At 39.2% G+C, this 19361-nt stretch overlaps 2 protein-coding genes across 2 annotated transcripts; both read left to right on the forward strand.

Moving 5' to 3' along the window:
* The first annotated feature begins 298 nt into the window (after positions 1-298).
* LOC110788463 (phosphopantothenoylcysteine decarboxylase subunit VHS3-like) lies at positions 299-11349 on the forward strand. The gene is made up of 3 exons (XM_056839485.1): positions 299-376; positions 10928-11099; positions 11147-11349. Exons 1-3 carry the CDS (start codon positions 299-301, stop codon positions 11347-11349), a joined length of 453 nt encoding a protein of 150 aa, XP_056695463.1.
* Positions 11350-13292: 1943 nt separating this feature from the next.
* Positions 13293-15003, forward strand: LOC110788464 (protein FAR1-RELATED SEQUENCE 6-like). Its single transcript, XM_021993105.2, has 3 exons — positions 13293-13481; positions 13687-13930; positions 14042-15003. Exons 1-3 carry the CDS (start codon positions 13293-13295, stop codon positions 15001-15003), a joined length of 1395 nt encoding a protein of 464 aa, XP_021848797.2.
* The last annotated feature ends 4358 nt before the right edge of the window (positions 15004-19361 follow it).

The following is a 19361-nucleotide window of genomic DNA, read 5'->3' on the forward strand; positions in this document are numbered from 1 at the left end:
AATAGCGTCCCAAAAATAAAGGGAAATGACGTGTAAAAGGAAATAAGTAAACTAAGGTACAAAAAGGGGTAAAGGGAAAACGGGGTGGTAAAAGTTTGTAACGGGGATGCCGTTTGATGAGCGGGAAAACATTTCACCTCGTTTCTCGCGAATTCTTCTTCTCCTTTCCTCTTCTCCAATTCCTTCAAACCCTAGAGAGAGAAACAAACCGAAATTGTTGAGATATCAAATTACATGATGAACGACCCATACTGGCTGGAATATTCGGCGAGAAGGAGATTAGAGATGGTCGACGAAGATGATGAGGTCGTCGGGGTATTGCGGAAGATATGACGGCTGCGGAGGACATGACGGCGGTGCCAGAGAATTTGAAGAGGTCAGTTTGAGTTTTGATTAAAAATTGACTGTAATTACTTGGTAATTGACTGTAATTTACTATAATTACTTGTGTTAGGTTATGATACATATGAATAAACATAAATCATGCGGAAAAACCATAAAGCCAGGAAACATATTATTTACACATAATCATTTAGCATAATTCAGATGCATACACTTTGTAGCGTGCCCTCCCTAGCTACACCCGAACCGAACAAGAACAAGTCTTTAGGACTCCAAGTGTCGTCCCTCCGTAGATAGTCCACAGCACGTCCGGGTCCGCCTTAAGCTTGACCAACTAGAATAGCCCATAAGGTTACTAGGATTTTCGGCTATTTGGGTTGCAAGTGTTTGGCTAATTTTTGCTTGAAAATCTTACCTTTTGAATACTTCAAAAACTCGTCAGTTAAATATGTGACCCTAGGCCTATATTTATAGAGTTTATGGAAAGGAATTGGAATCCTACTAGGATACTAATTAGCTTAATTAGAATTATATTAAAACTCTTATTAACTATTTTATCCTATTAGGATTAGGAATTTAATCTTTGAACAAACCCTTTTAGATTTAGAATTTGTATCGGACACAAACACCCACGAGCACGACCCTCGCGAGCGCTCAGCCCACGCAAGCCTTGCGGCCCACGCGAGCAGCGTAGCTCGCAGCCCACTCGTGCGCGCGCCTTGGCCTGCTGGGCCTGGCCTTGCGCTGGGCCTGGCGTGGCCTTGGCTGCCTTGTGTGGCGCGCAGGCTTGCTGGACGCGGGCCTGGCTTCGTGCTGGGCCTTCGTCTAGCAAGTCTCGTCCGATGCTAATTCGTACGACGCGCTTCCGATTAATTTCCCGATTCCGGAATTCATTTCCGATGCGAACAATATTTAACATTTCCGATTCCGGAATTAATTTCCGTTTCGAACAAATATTTAATATTTCCGTTTCCGGAATTATTTTCCGATTCCGATAATATTTCCGATTCATATAATATTTCCGTTTCCGGCAATATTTCCAATTCCGGCAATATTTCCATTTCCATTAATATTTTCCGATACGTACCATGTTTCCGTTTCCGGCAACATCTACGACTTGGATAATATTTATATTTCCGATAGGATCCATATTTCCGTTTCCGGCAATATCATCGTTTCCGGAGTATTCATTTCTTGCTTATGACGATCTCAGCTCCCACTGAAACCAAGATCTGTCGATTCCGAATATCCATAGATGGAGTATTTAATGCCATTAAATACTTGATCCGTTTACGTACTATTTGTGTGACCCTACGGGTTCAGTCAAGAGTAAGATGTGGATTAATATAATTAATTCCACTTGAACTGAAGCGGCCTCTAGCTAGGCATTCAGCTCACTTGATCTCACTGAATTATTAACTTGTTAATTAATACTGAACCGCATTTATTAGACTTAACATAGAATGCATACTTGGACCAAGGGCACTATTTCCTTCAGTCTCCCACTTGTCCTTAGGGACAAGTGTGCATTTCCTAATTCCTTTGTCGCTCGATGCTTGCTCTTGAACATAAGGTAAGAGTTGTCATCCTTATTATGTCCAGAGGTGTTTCTCGGTTTCAGAGTTCAACTGATCAAATAAACAGATAATCATAGCCTATGATTCATCCGAGCACGGCCATGCATTTTACAGTTTCTAGCTCTCCGAGTGGCCTTGTACAACTTTTAAGCATCTCATCCCGATTTATGGGAGGACAATCCCAATCTTGCGATCTTGAGATTAGACTTCGTTTGATAGGTGATTACCTGAGCGTTGCCTTTATAGCCTCCTTTTACGGTGCGATGGTTTGTCAACGTCAAAGTAAGCATTTCTCAAACAAGTAATCTCAAATCACTCAGGTATTGAGGATTTAGTGTCTAATAATTTTAATGAAATTTACTTATGACAGATTTTTATCTCTTACAGTAAAGTTTCATAGGTCTGTCCGATACTAGTCTTCCCAAAGTAAGTATCTATGCAAATGATTATGACATTGCCATGTCCACATAGTTCAAGAAACAGAACTACTAGTCATCTTGCATTCTAGTCATCTAATGTTTTCTATGCGTCCAATTTTATAGAAAACTCCGACCAGGCACCATTTTCAACTTTTGACATTCAAGTTCACTTGATAGACATTTCTTAGTCACAGGACTGGTCCTGGCAGTCTATCTTGAATATTTCGTCAAATTGAAGGGACTCATCATTTAATAAACCAAAAATTAAATGGAAAAATGAATTCTATTCATTTATCGTGAATGATTAACCAATAATGTTTTACAAAGTATTAAACTCTAAAACTTTAAAACATCAAATAAGGACATCAAAGCCATTCTCCAATATGCTTGATTCCCAAAGCTCCAGTGTGCGAGTTGTGCTTCGCCTGCGGCAGAGGTTTAGTCAATGGATCTGATATGTTGTCATCAGTTCTAATCTTGCTTATCTCGACTTCTTTTCTTTCAACGAACTCTCGTAGGAGGTGAAATCTACGAAGTACATGCTTGACTCTTTGGTGGTGTCTAGGCTCCTTTGCCTGTGCAATAGCTCCGTTATTATCACCATACAGGGCTATTGGTCCTTTAATGGAGGGGACTACACCAAGTTCACCTATGAACTTCCTTAGCCATATAGCTTCCTTTGCTGCTTCATGTGTAGCAATGTACTCCGCTTCAGTTGTAGAATCCGCAATGGTGCTTTGCTTAGCACTTTTCCAGCTTACTGCTCCTCCGTTGAGGCAGAAGACAAACCCAGACTGTGATCTGAAATCATCTTTGTCGGTTTGGAAACTTGCGTCCGTATAGCCTTTAACAATTAATTCATCATCTCCACCATAGACCAGGAAGTCATCTTTGTGCCTTTTCAGGTACTTCAGAATGTCCTTGGCAGCAGTCCAATGTGCCTCTCCTGGGTCTGACTGGTATCTGCTCGTAGCACTGAGTGCGTACGCAACATCCGGGCGTGTACATATCATAGCATACATAATTGAACCAATCAATGATGCATACAGAATCCCATTCATTCGTCTACGCTCATCAAGTGTTTTTGGGCACTGAGTCTTGCTTAGAGTCATTCCATGAGACATGGGTAGGTAGTCTCGCTTGGAGTCTGCCATCTTGAACCTATCAAGTACTTTATTGATATAAGTGCTTTGACTAAGTCCAATCATCTTTTTAGATCTATCTCTGTAAATCTTGATGCCCAATATGTACTGTGCTTCTCCTAGATCCTTCATCGAAAAACATTTCCCAAGCCAAATCTTGACAGAGTTCAACATAGGAATGTCATTTCCGAAAAGTAATATGTCGTCGACATATAATACTAGAAAAGCAATTTTTCTCCCACTGACCTTCTTGTATACACAAGATTCGTCTGCGTTCTTGATGAAACCAAAGTCACTGACTGCTTCATCAAAACGTATATTCCAGCTCCTGGATGCTTGCTTCAATCCGTAGATTGATTTCTTTAGCTTGCATACCTTTTTAGCATTCTTTGGATCCTCAAAACCCTCAGGCTGTGTCATAAACACAGTTTATGTTAAAACGCCGTTTAAGAAAGCGGTTTTGACATCCATCTGCCATATTTCGTAATCGTAATATGCAGCGATTGCTAACATTATCCGAATAGACTTTAGCATTGCAACTGGTAAAAAGGTTTCATCGTAATCCACACCGTGGACTTGCCTGTAACCTTTTGCAACCAATCTAGCTTTGAAAACTTCAAGTTTTCCATCCTTGTCCTTTTTCAGTTTGAAAACCCATTTGCTTCCAATGGCTTGGTAGCCATCTGGCAAATCGACCAGATCCCATACTTGGTTTTCAGACATGGAGTCTAATTCAGATTGCATGGCTTCATGCCATTTCTTGGAGCTAGGGCTCGTCATAGCTTGTTTGTAAGTCGCAGGTTCATCACTTTCAAGTAATAGAACATCATAGCTCTCGTTCGTCAAAATACCTAAGTACCTTTCCGGTTGAGATCTATATCTCTGCGATCTACGCGGGGTTACATCTCTAGATTGACCATGATTCTCACCAGAAACTTCTAAAGATCTCTGAGTTTCATCCTGAATGTCATCTTGAGCATTCTCTAGAGTTTGTTGTTCGACTGGAATTTCTTCGAGATCTACTTTTCTCCCACTTGCCATTTTGGAAATGTGATCCTTTTCCAAAAAGATACCATCTCGAGCAACAAACACCTTGTTCTCAGATGTATTGTAGAAGTAATACCCCTTTGTTTCCTTTGGATAGCCCACAAGGATACATTTGTCAGATTTTGGATGAAGTTTGTCTGAAATTAATCGTTTGACGTATACTTCACATCCCCAAATCTTAAGAAAAGACACTTTTGGAGGCTTTCCAAACCATAACTCATATGGAGTCTTTTCAACAGCTTTAGAAGGAGCTCTATTTATAGTGAGTGCGACTGTATTTAGTGCATGTCCCCAAAATTCTATTGGAAGTTCGGCCTGACCCATCATTGATCTAACCATGTCTAGCAAGGTTCTGTTCCTCCGTTCCGACACACCGTTCCATTGTGGTGTTCCAGGAGGAGTCAATTCTGATAGAATTCCACATTCTTTCATGGTCATCAAATTCATAGCTCAGATATTCACCGTCTCTATCAGATCGCAGTGCCTTAATCTTCTTGCCTAATTGATTCTCTACTTCACTCGGAAATTCCTTGAATTTGTCAAAGGATTCAGACTTATGCTTCATTAGGTAGACATAACCATATCTACTGAAGTCATCAGTGAAAGTGATAAAGTAGCCGAAACCACCCCTAGCATTTGTACTCATTGGTCCACATACATCTGTATGGATTAAACCCAATAGTTCAGTTGCTCTTTCTCCAAATTTAGAGAAAGGTTGCTTTGTCATTTTGCCAAGTAAACATGATTCGCACTTACCATAATCCTCTAAGTCAAATGGTTCTAGAATTCCTTCCTTTTGAAATCTTTCCATGCGTTTCAAGTTAATATGGCCTAATCGACAATGCCACAGATAGGTGAGATCTGAATCATCCTTTTTGGCCTTTTTGGTATTTATGTTATAAACTTGTTTGTCGTGATCTAATAAATAAAGTCCATTGACTAATCTAGCAGATCCATAAAACATCTCTTTAAAATAAAACGAACAACTATTGTCTTTTATTAAAAAGGAAAATCCCTTAGCATCTAAGCAAGAAACAGAAATGATGTTTTTAGTAAGACTTGGAACATGGAAACATTCTTCCAGTTCCAAAACTAGCCCAGAGGGCAACGACAAATAATAAGTTCCTACAGCTAATGCAGCAATCCGTGCTCCATTTCCCACTCGTAGGTCGACTTCACCCTTGCTTAACTTTCTACTTCTTCTTAGTCCCTGTAAATTGGAACATAAGTGTGAGCCGCAACCTGTATCTAATACCCAAGAAGTTGAATTAACAAGTGTACAGTCTATAACGAAAATACCTGATGATGGAACGGCTGTTCCGTTCTTCTGATCTTCCTTTAGCTTCAAGCAATCTTTCTTCCAATGCCCCTTCTTCTTGCAGTAGAAGCATTCGGATTCTGAAGTGGGTTGACCGACCTTCCTCTTTTCAGATTTAGCGCTAGTTTGCTTAGTTGGGCTGGCCTTGTTGCCACCTTTCTTAGCATTCCTCTTCTTTCCAGATTTCTTGAACTTGCCCCCACGCACCATAAGCACATCTTGCTTATCACTTTTGAGCGTCTTTTCAGCGGTCTTCAGCATACCGTGAAGATCAGTGAGCGTTTTGTCCAGACTATTCATACTGTAGTTCAGTTTGAACTGATCATACCCGTTATGAAGAGAATGGAGGATGGTGTCTACAGCCATTTCCTGAGAGAATTGCTGATCCAGCCAACTCATATTCTCAATGAGTTCAATCATTTTGAGAACATGTGGACTTACGGGCTCGCCTTTCTTAAGCTTGGTCTCAAGAATTTGCCTATGAGTCTCGAATATTTCGACTCGAGCCAGATCTTGGAACATGTTCTTTAACTCACTGATGATCGTGAAAGCATCTGAGTTGATGAACGTTTTCTGTAGATCTGCACTCATGGTTGCAAGCATTAGACATTTCACATCCTTGTTGGCATCAATCCAACGATTGAGGGCTGCCTGAGTGACCCCTTCGCCTGCGGCTTCGGGCATCGCCTCTTCCAGGACATACTCCTTTTCTTCCTGCATAAGAACTATTTGCAAGTTCCTTTGCCAGTCAAGGAAGTTTTTCCCGCTCAACTTCTCCTTTTCGAGAATTGATCGAATGTTGAATGAATTGTTGTTTGCCATAATTAAAACTACAATTGAAAAGAATAAACAAATAAATAATCATTCACGGTTTCTCTTAATAAACTTAAATTCTAGCATACATGCATAATTCAATGTTCATTAAGCATTTTATTCAAGTTATGTGTTCCGGCAGGTGTGAATAAAATGATTCCAAGATCCTAAAAACCATTGAAGAATTAAGCACATTATGTATTTAGACTCAATTCTAAAATCTTTTAGGTAAGAAAAAGCCTTTTGCTAATAGTCTAGAAACTACTCTTGGTTGATAGGTACGTCTAAGAACTTATTAGGTAAACCTATCGATTTTTCCACGACATAAAAGGACTCCTTACTTATATCGTTGAGTTTCACCAAAACTAACATGTACTCACAATTATTTGTGTACCTTACCCCTTTAGTAAAGATAAGTAACACCTCGCTATGGCGGAAAACTATTACTAAGATCGATGAAAAAAGGATATCCAAGTAAGTGTTATTTTGGCATAGCACCTTTTAACTCAATTTTTAAGTTTGGAACTTAAGGCTCTTACTATGTTGGTTAGATTTTAAGTGAACTAAAATCCTTAATCATGCAACATAATTAAGCTTCGATCTCATGCATATTTAAGACATATTTAAAAGCAATAAATAACTTAAAGCATGCATAAGATAAATGTGATCTAGTATGGCCCGACTTCATCTTGAAGCTTCAACTTCAAAGTCCGTCTTGAAAATCTCCGTGGGAGGCGCCATTTTCTTCAAATAGGATAAGCTATAATTAAACTAATTACAACTATTTGATGGTACGCAGACCATATTTTAATTGAAAAATAAATTTGGTGCTTTAGACCAATTACATTCAAATGAATGGTACGCAGACCATATTTTCTATCCTATTTGGGCCATACTAGTCACTTCATAACCTGCAAAACAGTACATATACAATATATACCATTCACCCATTCATTATCATGAATGGCCCACATAACTGGTTAGTGAAAACACATTGTATGCATCACATAAATATTTGCAGCAATTAATTAAGGGCACCAATAATCTACCAATTATTCAGTCCTTATTAATTCTAATCAAGTTGTTTAACCTTAAAGGATTTGTAGACCTAATCAAGAGTTTATGACTAAAATTGCTCCCACTTAAACCAATAAATTCATATGCTTTACTAATTTTAAACATAAAAATGTATTTCTAGTCTAACCGGAAACATACAAATTTAATTAAAATTTAAAGCTCATATAAATTTATAATTGAATCCATTAATTTAATTTATTTCAGTTGAATTAAACGAATTTAAATTAATTCAAGGTTTAATTTTAGTAAAATAATTAGTATAAATTAAAATTTATAATAATTATAATAATCAAAATTAAATCCCGAGAAAACAATTTAAATTATTAATTTTAACGTTAAATAAAATTATTTCCGAACTGAAAAATTCAAATTATAATTTAAAACGAACCAATCGGGTCAAGACAAGGCCGTGGGCTTGCGCCCATACCTCGTCAAGTCCAACAAGCAACAAACCCCTTGTCACTCGATTGATCGTACCGCAAAGCCCAAGCAACAATGCACCAATGCGTCAGGCCCATCGAGCCACGCTTGCGCGCAGCCCATCGCCTTGGCGTGCTGCTGGGCAACGGTCACTGGACAGGCCAGCCAACGCTGCCCGCGTGCACGTTGTGCTGCGCTTGTCGCTGCCTTGGCTACTGCCTTGGCGTGCTGCTGAGCGAGGCAACGCTTGTGTGGCGCAGCATCCATCGCTGCCCACGCGTGCTTGCCTTGCTCGCTTCACCTGCTCGCCCGTTGCCCCATCGCCCACACGCGTACCACACACCCCTTAGGCGCATTGCCTTGTGCATGCCACGCTCGTTGCTCGCTGCATTCGTACCGCACGGGCGACGAGCTCCCTTGCTCGTCGTCTCGTGCCCGCACTATACAACACCCCTTAAGGGTAACACGTAGCTTCCATTGCTTTGTGCGTGCAACATTTATGGGCGTTTTCATAAAAATTTAAAATTTTTAATTTAAAATTCATGAAAAATTAATAAAACATATTAATTTCATAATTTTAGGGCGAAAATTTGAAAATTTATTAATCAATTAATATCCGATTAACATGGATTCAAATCTAGGTCATAAATAAAAATTTAACATAAATTAACAATTTTTATGGTGGATTTTAATCATGGATACCTAATTAAATTATTAATTAATTATGAAAAACAAATCAATTATAAATTATTCGAATTTCAACAAATTAATCATAATTACAAATTAGGTTGTATAATTAACAAGTCTAGGCATTCATAATTGTTAAACATATACTGTAGGTCAATCAAAAACTCAAGATTTATCAACAAGAATCGCAAATACTTAATTTAACATCTTAAATTTACAAACTTTTGCGTTCGAAAAACTAAAACCTCGGAAAAGTCATAGTTAGGCTTCGAATTTGGGAATTCTGGGTTCGGCCGAAAAATAGTGCTTTTGTCAAAATTTTAGAATGCCTTTTACATGCGGAATTGACACAAAAATCACTCAATTTGGATGAGTAACGAAGAAACTGCCGAAAAACTGCGTATATAATTAAATAAACGCAATTTGCAATTAATTATGAAAATTAATCACCCCTTTAATTCTTTGCAAATTTGTAAAATTTAACCATGTTCATGCAATTTAGATTATGAAAATAATAAGAGGCTTCTGATACCACTGTTAGGTTATGATACATATGAATAAACATAAATCATGCGGAAAAACCATAAAGTCAGGAAACATATTATTTACACATAATCATTTAGCATAATTCAGATGCATACACTTTGTAGCGTGCCCTCCCTAGCTGCGCCCGAACCGAACAAGAACAAGTCTTTAGGACTCCAAGTGTCGTCCCTCCGTAGATAGTCCACAGCACGTCCGGATCCGCCTTAAGCTTGACCAACTAGAATCGCCCATAAGGTTACTAGGATTTTCGGCTATTTGGGTTGCAAGTGTTTGGCTGATTTTTGCTTGAAAATCTTACCTTTTGAATACTTCAAAAACTCGTCAGTTAAATATGTGACCCTAGGCCTATATTTATAGAGTTTATGGAAAGGAATTGGAATCCTACTAGGATACTAATTAGCTTAATTAGAATTATATTAAAACTCTTATTAACTATTTTATCCTATTAGGATTAGGAATTTAATATTTGAACAAACCCTTTTAGATTTAGGATTTGTATCGGACACAAACACCCACGAGCACGACCCTCGCGAGCGCTCAGCCCACACAAGCCTTGCGGCCCACGCGAGCAGCGCAGCTCGCAGCCCACTCGTGCACGCGCCTTGGCCTGGCCTTGCGCTGGGCCTGGCGTGGCCTTGGCTGCCTTGTGTGGCGCGCAGGCTTGCTGGACGCGGGCCTGGCTTCGTGCTGGGCCTTCGTCTAGCAAGTCTCGTCCGATGCTAATTCGTACGACGCGCTTCCGATTAATTTCCCGATTCCGGAATTCATTTCCGATACGAACAATATTTAACATTTCCTATTCCGGAATTAATTTCCGTTTCGAACAAATATTTAATATTTTCGTTTCCGGAATTATTTTCCGATTCCGATAATATTTCCGATTCAGACAATATTTCTGTTTCCGGCAATATTTCCGATTCCGGCAATATTTCCATTTCCATTAATATTTTCCGATACGTACCATGTTTCCGTTTCCGGCAACATCTACGACTTGGATAATATTTATATTTCCGATACGATCCATATTTCCGTTTCCGGCAATATCATCGTTTCCGGAGTATTCATTTCTTGCTTATGACGATCTCAGCTCCCACTGAAACCAAGATCCGTCGATTTCGAATATCCATAGATGTAGTATTTAATGCCATTAAATACTTGATCCGTTTACATACTATTTGTGTGACCCTACGGGTTCAGTCAAGAGTAAGTTGTGGATTAATATAATTAATTCCACTTGAACTGAAGCGGCCTCTAGCTAGGCATTCAGCTCACTTGATCTCACTGAATTATTAACTTGTTAATTAATACTGAACCGCATTTATTAGACTTAATATTATATGCATACTTGGACCAAGGGCACTATTTCCTTCAAATTGGTAACTAGTTAATTAGTTTAATTGGTTATTTAATTAGTTGCTAACTAGTTAATTAGTTTAACTGGTTATTTAGTCATTATTATATTGCATTTTAGTTTAATTGGTTATTTAATTAGTATTATATCAGTTATTTAGTTTAATTGGTTTAGTTATGTGATTGCAGTATTGTGATGATGGTGATGAAGATAATGCTGAGTGTAATGTATTTCATGTTAATGATGATGATGGTGATGACCTTCATGAGGAAGATGGTGATAATGTTGTTAATGATGATGATGATAATGAAGATGATGATGTTGTTAATGAATTTCCTGTTAATGAGGAAGATGATGAGTGTAATAAATTTCCTGATGATATGATAATTATGATTGTAATGGCGAAGATGAGGATTGTAATGGGGATGATATTGTTGGGCTAATTAATGAGGATTGTAATGGGGATGATACTGTTGGGCTAATTAATGAGGATTATATTTATGAGGAACCTTATCGGACTCCGACGAAGAAGATTGTGAAAACAGGTTTTAGGGATGAAGAAGAAATTGCTCCTCCAGAGAAAAACATGCGATTTACTACATATAAATAAGTGGATGAGTATTTCTTTAGCTATGCAAGGCAAAAGGGATTTGGAATTTGCAGAACCGCTAGTAGTTTGAAAAGGGCGTCGAAGGGTAGTGATATAAAACTGTAGCGGTGTGGAACTTGGACTTGTGAGTGCACTGGACAACCAACTCCACCAAAGCAATACAAAGATCGAAGCAAATTACCAAAGCAACTTCAGAGTGCCACGGCTAAGAAACGGAGATCCAAAAAGTAGGATGTCCAGTTGAAATTTATGCCATTGTAGACGAAAAGGGTGATTGGGTTATTAGAAGAGTGATGTTGGACCATCAGAATCACCAACCCACACCAATGAAATCCAAGGTGTTAGGTTATGACAAATATAAAAAATATATTTCATGCGGAAAACCCATAAAGCCAGGACTCCAAATTAATTGCCACATAGTCAATTAGCATAATCTAGGATACATACATGTGACGCGTGCCTTCCCTAGCTGCTCCCGAACCAAACAAGAACAAGTTTAGAACTCCAAGTGTCGTCCCTCTGTAGATAGTCCACAACACGTTCGGATCCGCCTTAGATTCAATTAACTAGAATATAGTCTAAGGTTTTAATGTTATTCGTACTTAATTATTTGGCAAATTATTCAGCTTAGTTTAATCTTAAAACTATATGAATACTTTAGAATATGATGTATAAATTGTGATTATTCATCACCTATTTATAGGGTGGGATTATCGGAACTAGAAATCTACTTTGATTCAATTTATCTAATTCAATTAGAATTAGACTTCAATTAAACCTTTGTTTTTAGTGTTTAGTTAAACGACCAACTCTAGTGGATTTAGGAAAATAATCTAACCGGACAAATCCTAAGCAACTAAGGATTCGAAGCTTGTATGAACAAGACCACACACACGAACAACCCACAAGGGCGCTGTCCGCGCGCGCGGCCCAGAAGCGCTGGCGCGGCCCATGCGTTGGCGCGGCCAGCCTGCTGCCTTGCCCTGGCTGGGCCTGACCTCTCCTTGCGCTTGGCTGGGCCTACCTTGGTGGGGCGGGCTGTTTGCTTTGTGCTGCTCGCTTTGCGCGGGCTTCGCTAGGCGCGGGCCTAGCTTCGTGTTGGGCCTTGCGTCTAGCAAGCTCGTCCGATGTTTATTTCGTACGTCGTGCTTCTGATTCATTTTCCGATTCTGGAATTTATTTCCGATTCGAACAATATTTAATATTTCCGTTTCGAACAAATATTTAATATTTCCGATTCCTATAATATTTCCGATTCAGGCAATATTTCCGTTTCCCGCAATATTTCCGATTCCGGCAATATTTCCATTTCCGGCAATGTTTCCATTTCCGATAATATTTTCCGATACGTACATGTTTCTGTTTCCGGCAACATCTACGACTTGGATAATATTTATATTTCCGATACGATCCATATTTCCGTTTCCGGCAATATCATCGTTTCCGGAGTATTCATAATTTGCCTTTTGATGATTTGAGCTCCCACTGGAACCGAGATCCGTCGATTCCGAATATCCATAAATGGAGTATTTAATTCACTTAAATACTTGATCCGTTCACGTACTATTTGTGTGACCCTACGGGTTCAGTCAAGAGTAAGTTGTGGATTAGTATTATTAATTCCACTTGAACTGAAGCGGCCTCTAGCTAGGCATACAGTTCACTTGATCTCACTGAATTTTTAACTTGCATAATTAATTAATACTGAACCGCATTTATTAGACTTAACATTGAATGCATACTTGGACCAAGGGCATTATTTCCTTCACAAGGATGTGCCTGCTTTCAGGAAACGCAATTTACTGGATAAAGAGAAACACTTAGTACGTTTCATTAAGAATAACTCTAAGGGGGTATCAACAGTAGTGATATAATAAAAATTCTGGCTGAGGAGAGGGACAGAGTGGAAAATATTTCCTTAAAATTCAAGCGACATTCAAAAGATGAATAAGGAAGAGGTGAAGTTGAATCTAAGTGGTGGTGATGCCCGGGCAATGGTTGATTACTTTAACAAGTTGACAGCTGATAATCAGAACTTCTTCCACATGGAAAGGTACGCGGAAGGAGGTGGTCTTCAAGACATAGTTTGGGTTGATGCGAGGAGTAGGGCAACGTGCAAAGAGTTTGGAGACGTATCTAACCAATAAGTACCGTCTTCCGTATGCAAACTTTTATGGTGTGAATCATCACAGGAATACGATACTCTTTGGTTGTGCACTACTTTCTCGCGAGATTGCAACAACTTACTCGTGGTTGTTTATCACCTGGTTAAACTGCATGCATTAGAGGAAAAAACATATGTTAGGCAAAGCTCCTAGTGGGATATTAACTGATTAGGATCCTGCAATGAGGAGAGCATTGAAGGAGACCAAGAAAGATACAACACATAGGTGGTGTTTGTGGCATATTCTCAAAAAGTTCCCCAAATACTTGAATAAGCATGAGAACTATGAAGATTTGAAGGCTGAGCTTGAGAATGTAATATATAACAGCAATGATCCCGTTACATTTGAAATGGCTTGGAATGATGTTATTGTTCACTACGTCGTCAAATATAATTCTGCTTACAAATGGTTGGAAGGTATAAATTTAAAAATACGCTTTATGATTTCTTTTGTTTAATAATAATGATAACTAACTAGACTTTTTTTGTATGCGAAGATATGTATAATGAGAGGCATATGGATTCCAGTGTATACGAAAGATGTTTTTTGGGCTGGCACGCGGACCATCCAACGTTCTGAGAGCTATAATCATTTCCTCAAAGGATATGTGGATCGCAACACATACCTTTACCAGTTTGTGCAGAGTTATCTTAAGGCCATGGCGAAAAAGGCCATGGATGAACACTCAACATATAGGAGTGATCAACGGTTTATTAGGCAGCTTGCAACCGTGTTCCATGTTGAGACATTGTTCCGAAAGATCTACACAGATCGTGCGTATTCGTTGGTGCAAGAGGAGGTCCGAAAGATCTGTTACAAGACGGTTACAGTTTCCAGAACCATCACATGTGATAGTGGTACTATAATTGAGTATATTTTTTATGACCGGAAGTGGATTAAACCAAAGAATTCAAGGGCTGCTGAAATACTGACTGAGAATCGAGTGCAATACGTGGTAACATATCACTCCTCAACCCATGAAGCATATTGCCAATGCAAGGGGTTTGAATGTAAGGGTATATTGTGTAGGCACGTTATTAAGGTGTATGACATGAAGGGTGTTCGTGAAGATATAATTCCCGAGAAATTTATTTTGCAGAGATGGTGGAAGGACATACCAAGGAAGATTATAAGGGTCAAGGTTTCGTATCATGATCCGTCTAAGACGGAGGATGTAATTAAATATGACTCCATGATGCGAAAGTTGGAGTCAATCTGCTCAAAAGCATCATCGTACCAGGAAAGTATGTCAGTTGTGACAGTAATGATGAGTTTAATGGATATCCGGGTTGACGAGGTAATCGTAATGGTGAACCAAAACAAGCTTAAGGCTGAACAAGCTGCATTTGTGACAAATAACAAGGTTTTGGGCACTTCGTCGTCTGTGGCCAATGACAAGGTTGTGGCTGATACTCCTCAATCTGTGGCTATGATAAATTCCCAATGTCGTCGGCCTGATCAGACCCCGGTTAATGTTTGCCACAAATGATGGCTGATGTAGCAACCCCTAACACTGCTGAGCATGGAAACTGTGATGTAGGTTCTTTTACTGGTGATACTGAGTTCCTAAAGGATCCTCCTATTCCAAAAAGAAAATCCCACAAAGAAACAGGTAAGAGGTACCTAGCGTGTACTAAGCCGGAAAGTAAGAAGATTGCTGCAAGGAAAAAGGCTGACGCTGCAAGGAAAAAGGCGGAGGGTACAAGACTAGAAAAGGCAAGAACCCGGTATCTAAGTGCTTGACAGACCAATTAAATGTGGATGGATCACAATCGTGCCGGTCCTTTGGTGGAATTCAACTGGGGAATGTGGATGGAAGTATTCGCTACTACACTAACTGTTAGGTTATGACAAATATAAATCATATATTTCACGCGGAAAAACCGTAAACCCGGGAATCCAAATTAATTGCCACATAGTCAATTAGCATAATTTAGGATACATACATGTGATGCGTGCCTTCCCTAGCTGCTCCCGAACTGAACAAGAACAAGTTTAAGACTCCAAATGTCGCCCCTCCGTAGATAGTCCACAGCACGTTCGGATCTGCCTTAGATTCAATTAACTAGAATATTATCTAAGGTTTTATGTTTATTCGAAAGCTTAATAATATATTTTAGGCGTTTTATTAAATTCGAACTTGAACTTAAACTATATGAATACTTATTGATTGTGGTGTATAAATTGTGATTATGAACCACGTATTTTTAGGGAGGAAATATCGGACTTAGATTTCCACTAGGATTCAAATAACTAATTCTATCAGAATTCTAGTTAAATTAATCCATTAGAATTTAATGTTTAGTTAAACACAAAAGATTTAATTCTTGTGGAATTAGGAAAACGATTAATCAAGCAATCCTAAACGACCAAGGATTCGGTCGTACGTAGCATTGCACACACACACACACACACGCAGCCCGCATGGGCGTGGTGCGCGGCTCGGCCCAAGGCAGGCGCTGGCAGCACACGGCCCATTTGTGGGCGCTGCTGCTGGGCCTTGCCTGGCTCGCTTGCTGCGGGCTTGGCTTGGCTTTTCCTTGCTCGCTGCTCGCGGGCCTCGCTGGCCTTGCTGCTCGCTGCACGGGCTTCTCTAGGCGGGGGCCTGGCTTCGTGTTGGGCCTTGCGTCTAGCAAGCTCGTTGGACGATCGTTTCGTACGCCGCGCTTCCGATTCGTTTTCCGATTCCGGAATTCATTTCCGTTTCGAACAATATTTAATATTTTTGATTCCGGAATTTATTTCCGTTTTGAACAAATATTTAATATTTTCGATTCTGGAATTATTATTTTCTATTTCCAATAATATTTTCCGATACGTACCATGTTTCCATTTCCGGCAACATCTATGACTTGGATAATATTTATATTTCCGTTATGATCCATATTTCCGTTTCCGGCAATATCATTATTTTCGGAGTATTCAATCTAATGTGTTCAAAAGCTAGTTCGAATGGAAAATGAGTTTATGTAAGTATGAATCTATCGACGTTGTGTTTTGATTTTGCCTCCCCATAATGCTCAGAATTAGGGGTTTAAATAGGAGAAGCTGCTGCTAAACGCCAGCTCACGCCAGCGCCAGGCGCCGCTTACGTGGCGCAGAAGCTGCCAAACAAGGACGAAAGATGTCGTCCTTGTTTTGGCTTGTAATGGTGTACTTTCGTACGAATTGTACGAAGTTGGCACATAGTGTTTGCTTGATGATTAAGGCTTAGTTTGCGTCTAAAAACAAGCCGTTCCGGGTTTTTGAATTTGGTTTTACGGGACAAGGCCCGGCTTGCTCGGTTTGGGTCGGCGCCCGAATTTGGATTGCTTAGTGTCATTTCGACTGGAAAAGGCATTGTAAAACCAATGGGAGAGTCCATTGGGTGAGATTGTACTTGGATTTTGAAATTAATTTTTGGAATTTGTATTTTGTACCGAGTTCCGGAATGGGAACGGCCTCGAGGATTGGATTTTGGCTATTGGATTTCGGAAATGTTCTTAGAAATTGGGATTTCCCCACGGAGTTGCTCCAACCGCCTAATAAGGATAATGGTATCGTCATCATCCCAACGGGGAGACACAAATTAGGTGTTTACAGGGTACGAGGGAAGGGAGTGGGAACAAAAGTGTCACAAACAACTTCACTCACATCACTTGGGGCACAAGAAATCTCAACCCAGGAGCCTTCAATCAAATTCTCATCATCAACTTCACTATTATTCTCGGATTCATCAAAAACCACCAAATTAGGTGCTTCACACTCAATGACATCCTCAATAGAACTATCACATCGCAAATGAACCAAATCATTCTCAATATTCAATGGGCAATCATCACTGGGGTGAGAGTCATTTTCGCTCAAGGGAGGGGAGGTGGGGAAAAAAGGAACAACCTCAAAGTTCAATACCTCACTCTTTTCAACATCATTCCCTTCACTAAATTCATTATCATCCTTGGCATAATATGAATCATAATCATCATCATCATCATCAATAAAATTGCGACACGGACAAGATTTTGAAAATTCACAATGCAAAGAGTTTTGAAAACCAACATGGGGAGAAGGGTTGTCATCAAGCTCATGAGCATTAACATTAGAAACATGAGGGAGATCATTGACATTCATGCAAGGATGCGAAAAATCATGAGAATAAGCAAGAGAGTCAAAATATTGAACTCTAGCAAACCACGAAAAGAAAGACATGGCATCTCTCCAATGCATGTGTTGAAGCTCTCCATTACAATTGGATTGAAGAATCTCAAATGTTTCCCTATTCACTCCATAATATATGGCTTTACAAGCTTCCCATCCTTTTAAACCATTACGAGTTCCATGGGTGCGACGATATTCAAGCTCCGCATGTACTCTATTATAATACATCCAAAATGGTTCATGAACAAATTGAGAAATTGAGAACACTCTTGACATTTTGACATAGGTATTTTTGGTCGTTGACGAATACACCTTTATCAAACAAAATTTATAAACTCCTAACTAACCGGCTATATGAGCTATAGCGGAAAGCATAGGGATCGTCCCAAGAGAATGAATATGTTTAACTTTTCAATCTAATGTGTTCAAAAGCTAGTTCGAATGGAAAATGAGTTTATGTAAGAATCTAATGAAAGCAAGAAAAATATCAAATATGAACAAGTAAAGAAATTCTAGAGGTTTCGGGAATCGGCAATGGAAGTTGAATTAGGAGAAGGCCAAGGTCAACACACATTGATTATGCAACGACTTGACAAATAGGGGAAAAGCATCGAATGATGCGCTCACCACCTCTCGGATAGAACGCGCTTAGCTCTCTAATCTAGGAAGAGCTCTCGCATAATCCTTAGACTAAACAACTAGCAATTGAAACCAACTCTTCACATGCAAGATAGAGATTCACAATCTCTTGCCAAATCAAAATGAAGCACTCCAATCAATCCTAATTGAACTAGCATTTGCAACTACTAATTCATTAGTCATGGAATTCCTAGCATCAAATCAAATTTAATCACAAACATCAATATGAATTTCCCCAAATTCATTCCCAAGGCTTCAACCTAAATCTCTAGACTATGACTACTCAATTAGCATGATTAACATCAAGATTAAACTAAAACTAATCCTAATCATGAAACTAATTGAATTAATGAAACTAATTGAATCAATAAAAATCATAAAATTCTAATATCAAAATTGGGGGGAAAATCAAGAAAATTCAAAATATGAAACTAATTCTAAGATTCAACAATGAAATCAAAGCTTAAACGAAATTAATGAAGCAATTAAAGAATGAAAGAACAAATTAAAGAGAAAAGTAGAATTATACCTTGAATTGTTGAAATTGCATCAAAATTGAAGAACAAAACTCAAATGAAAGAGAAAAGAAATCTGAAATTTAGAGTTTGAATCAACTAAGAATTGAAGAATTTGAAGCTAAGAATCCTAATCCTAACCTCTAATCTAAGCCCTAATCTAATTCTCTCATGAGATTCTAAATCTAAAATTTTGTACTCGAACAATGCTGCGATTCACTTTTATATTAGCAATCCCGCGTATCCGTGCGATCGAATAGAGGGTATGTTCTGTCGCACAACTTCCTGTTCGGTCGTACAACAAAAATCAGGAGCTACTGTAAACATTCTGCCCATCTGTGCGCCCGAGCTCTGTACCACGACCGCACAGCAGGCCTGTGCGACCGCATAGACTGTCTGTTCGATCGCACAACACTGTGTACGTGCACCACTGCTCGTGCTGTTGCTGCTCGCTGTAGCTGTTCTGTGATGCTGATGTTCTGCTCGTGCATAGCTGCTATTCTGCTCGTGCATAGCTGCTAAGCCGTGGCTGCTTGTGTGTAAAACTGCAGGGTTG

This window comes from Spinacia oleracea, chromosome 3, assembly GCF_020520425.1.
Source record: "Spinacia oleracea cultivar Varoflay chromosome 3, BTI_SOV_V1, whole genome shotgun sequence".
Classification (NCBI taxonomy): domain Eukaryota; kingdom Viridiplantae; phylum Streptophyta; class Magnoliopsida; order Caryophyllales; family Amaranthaceae; genus Spinacia; species Spinacia oleracea.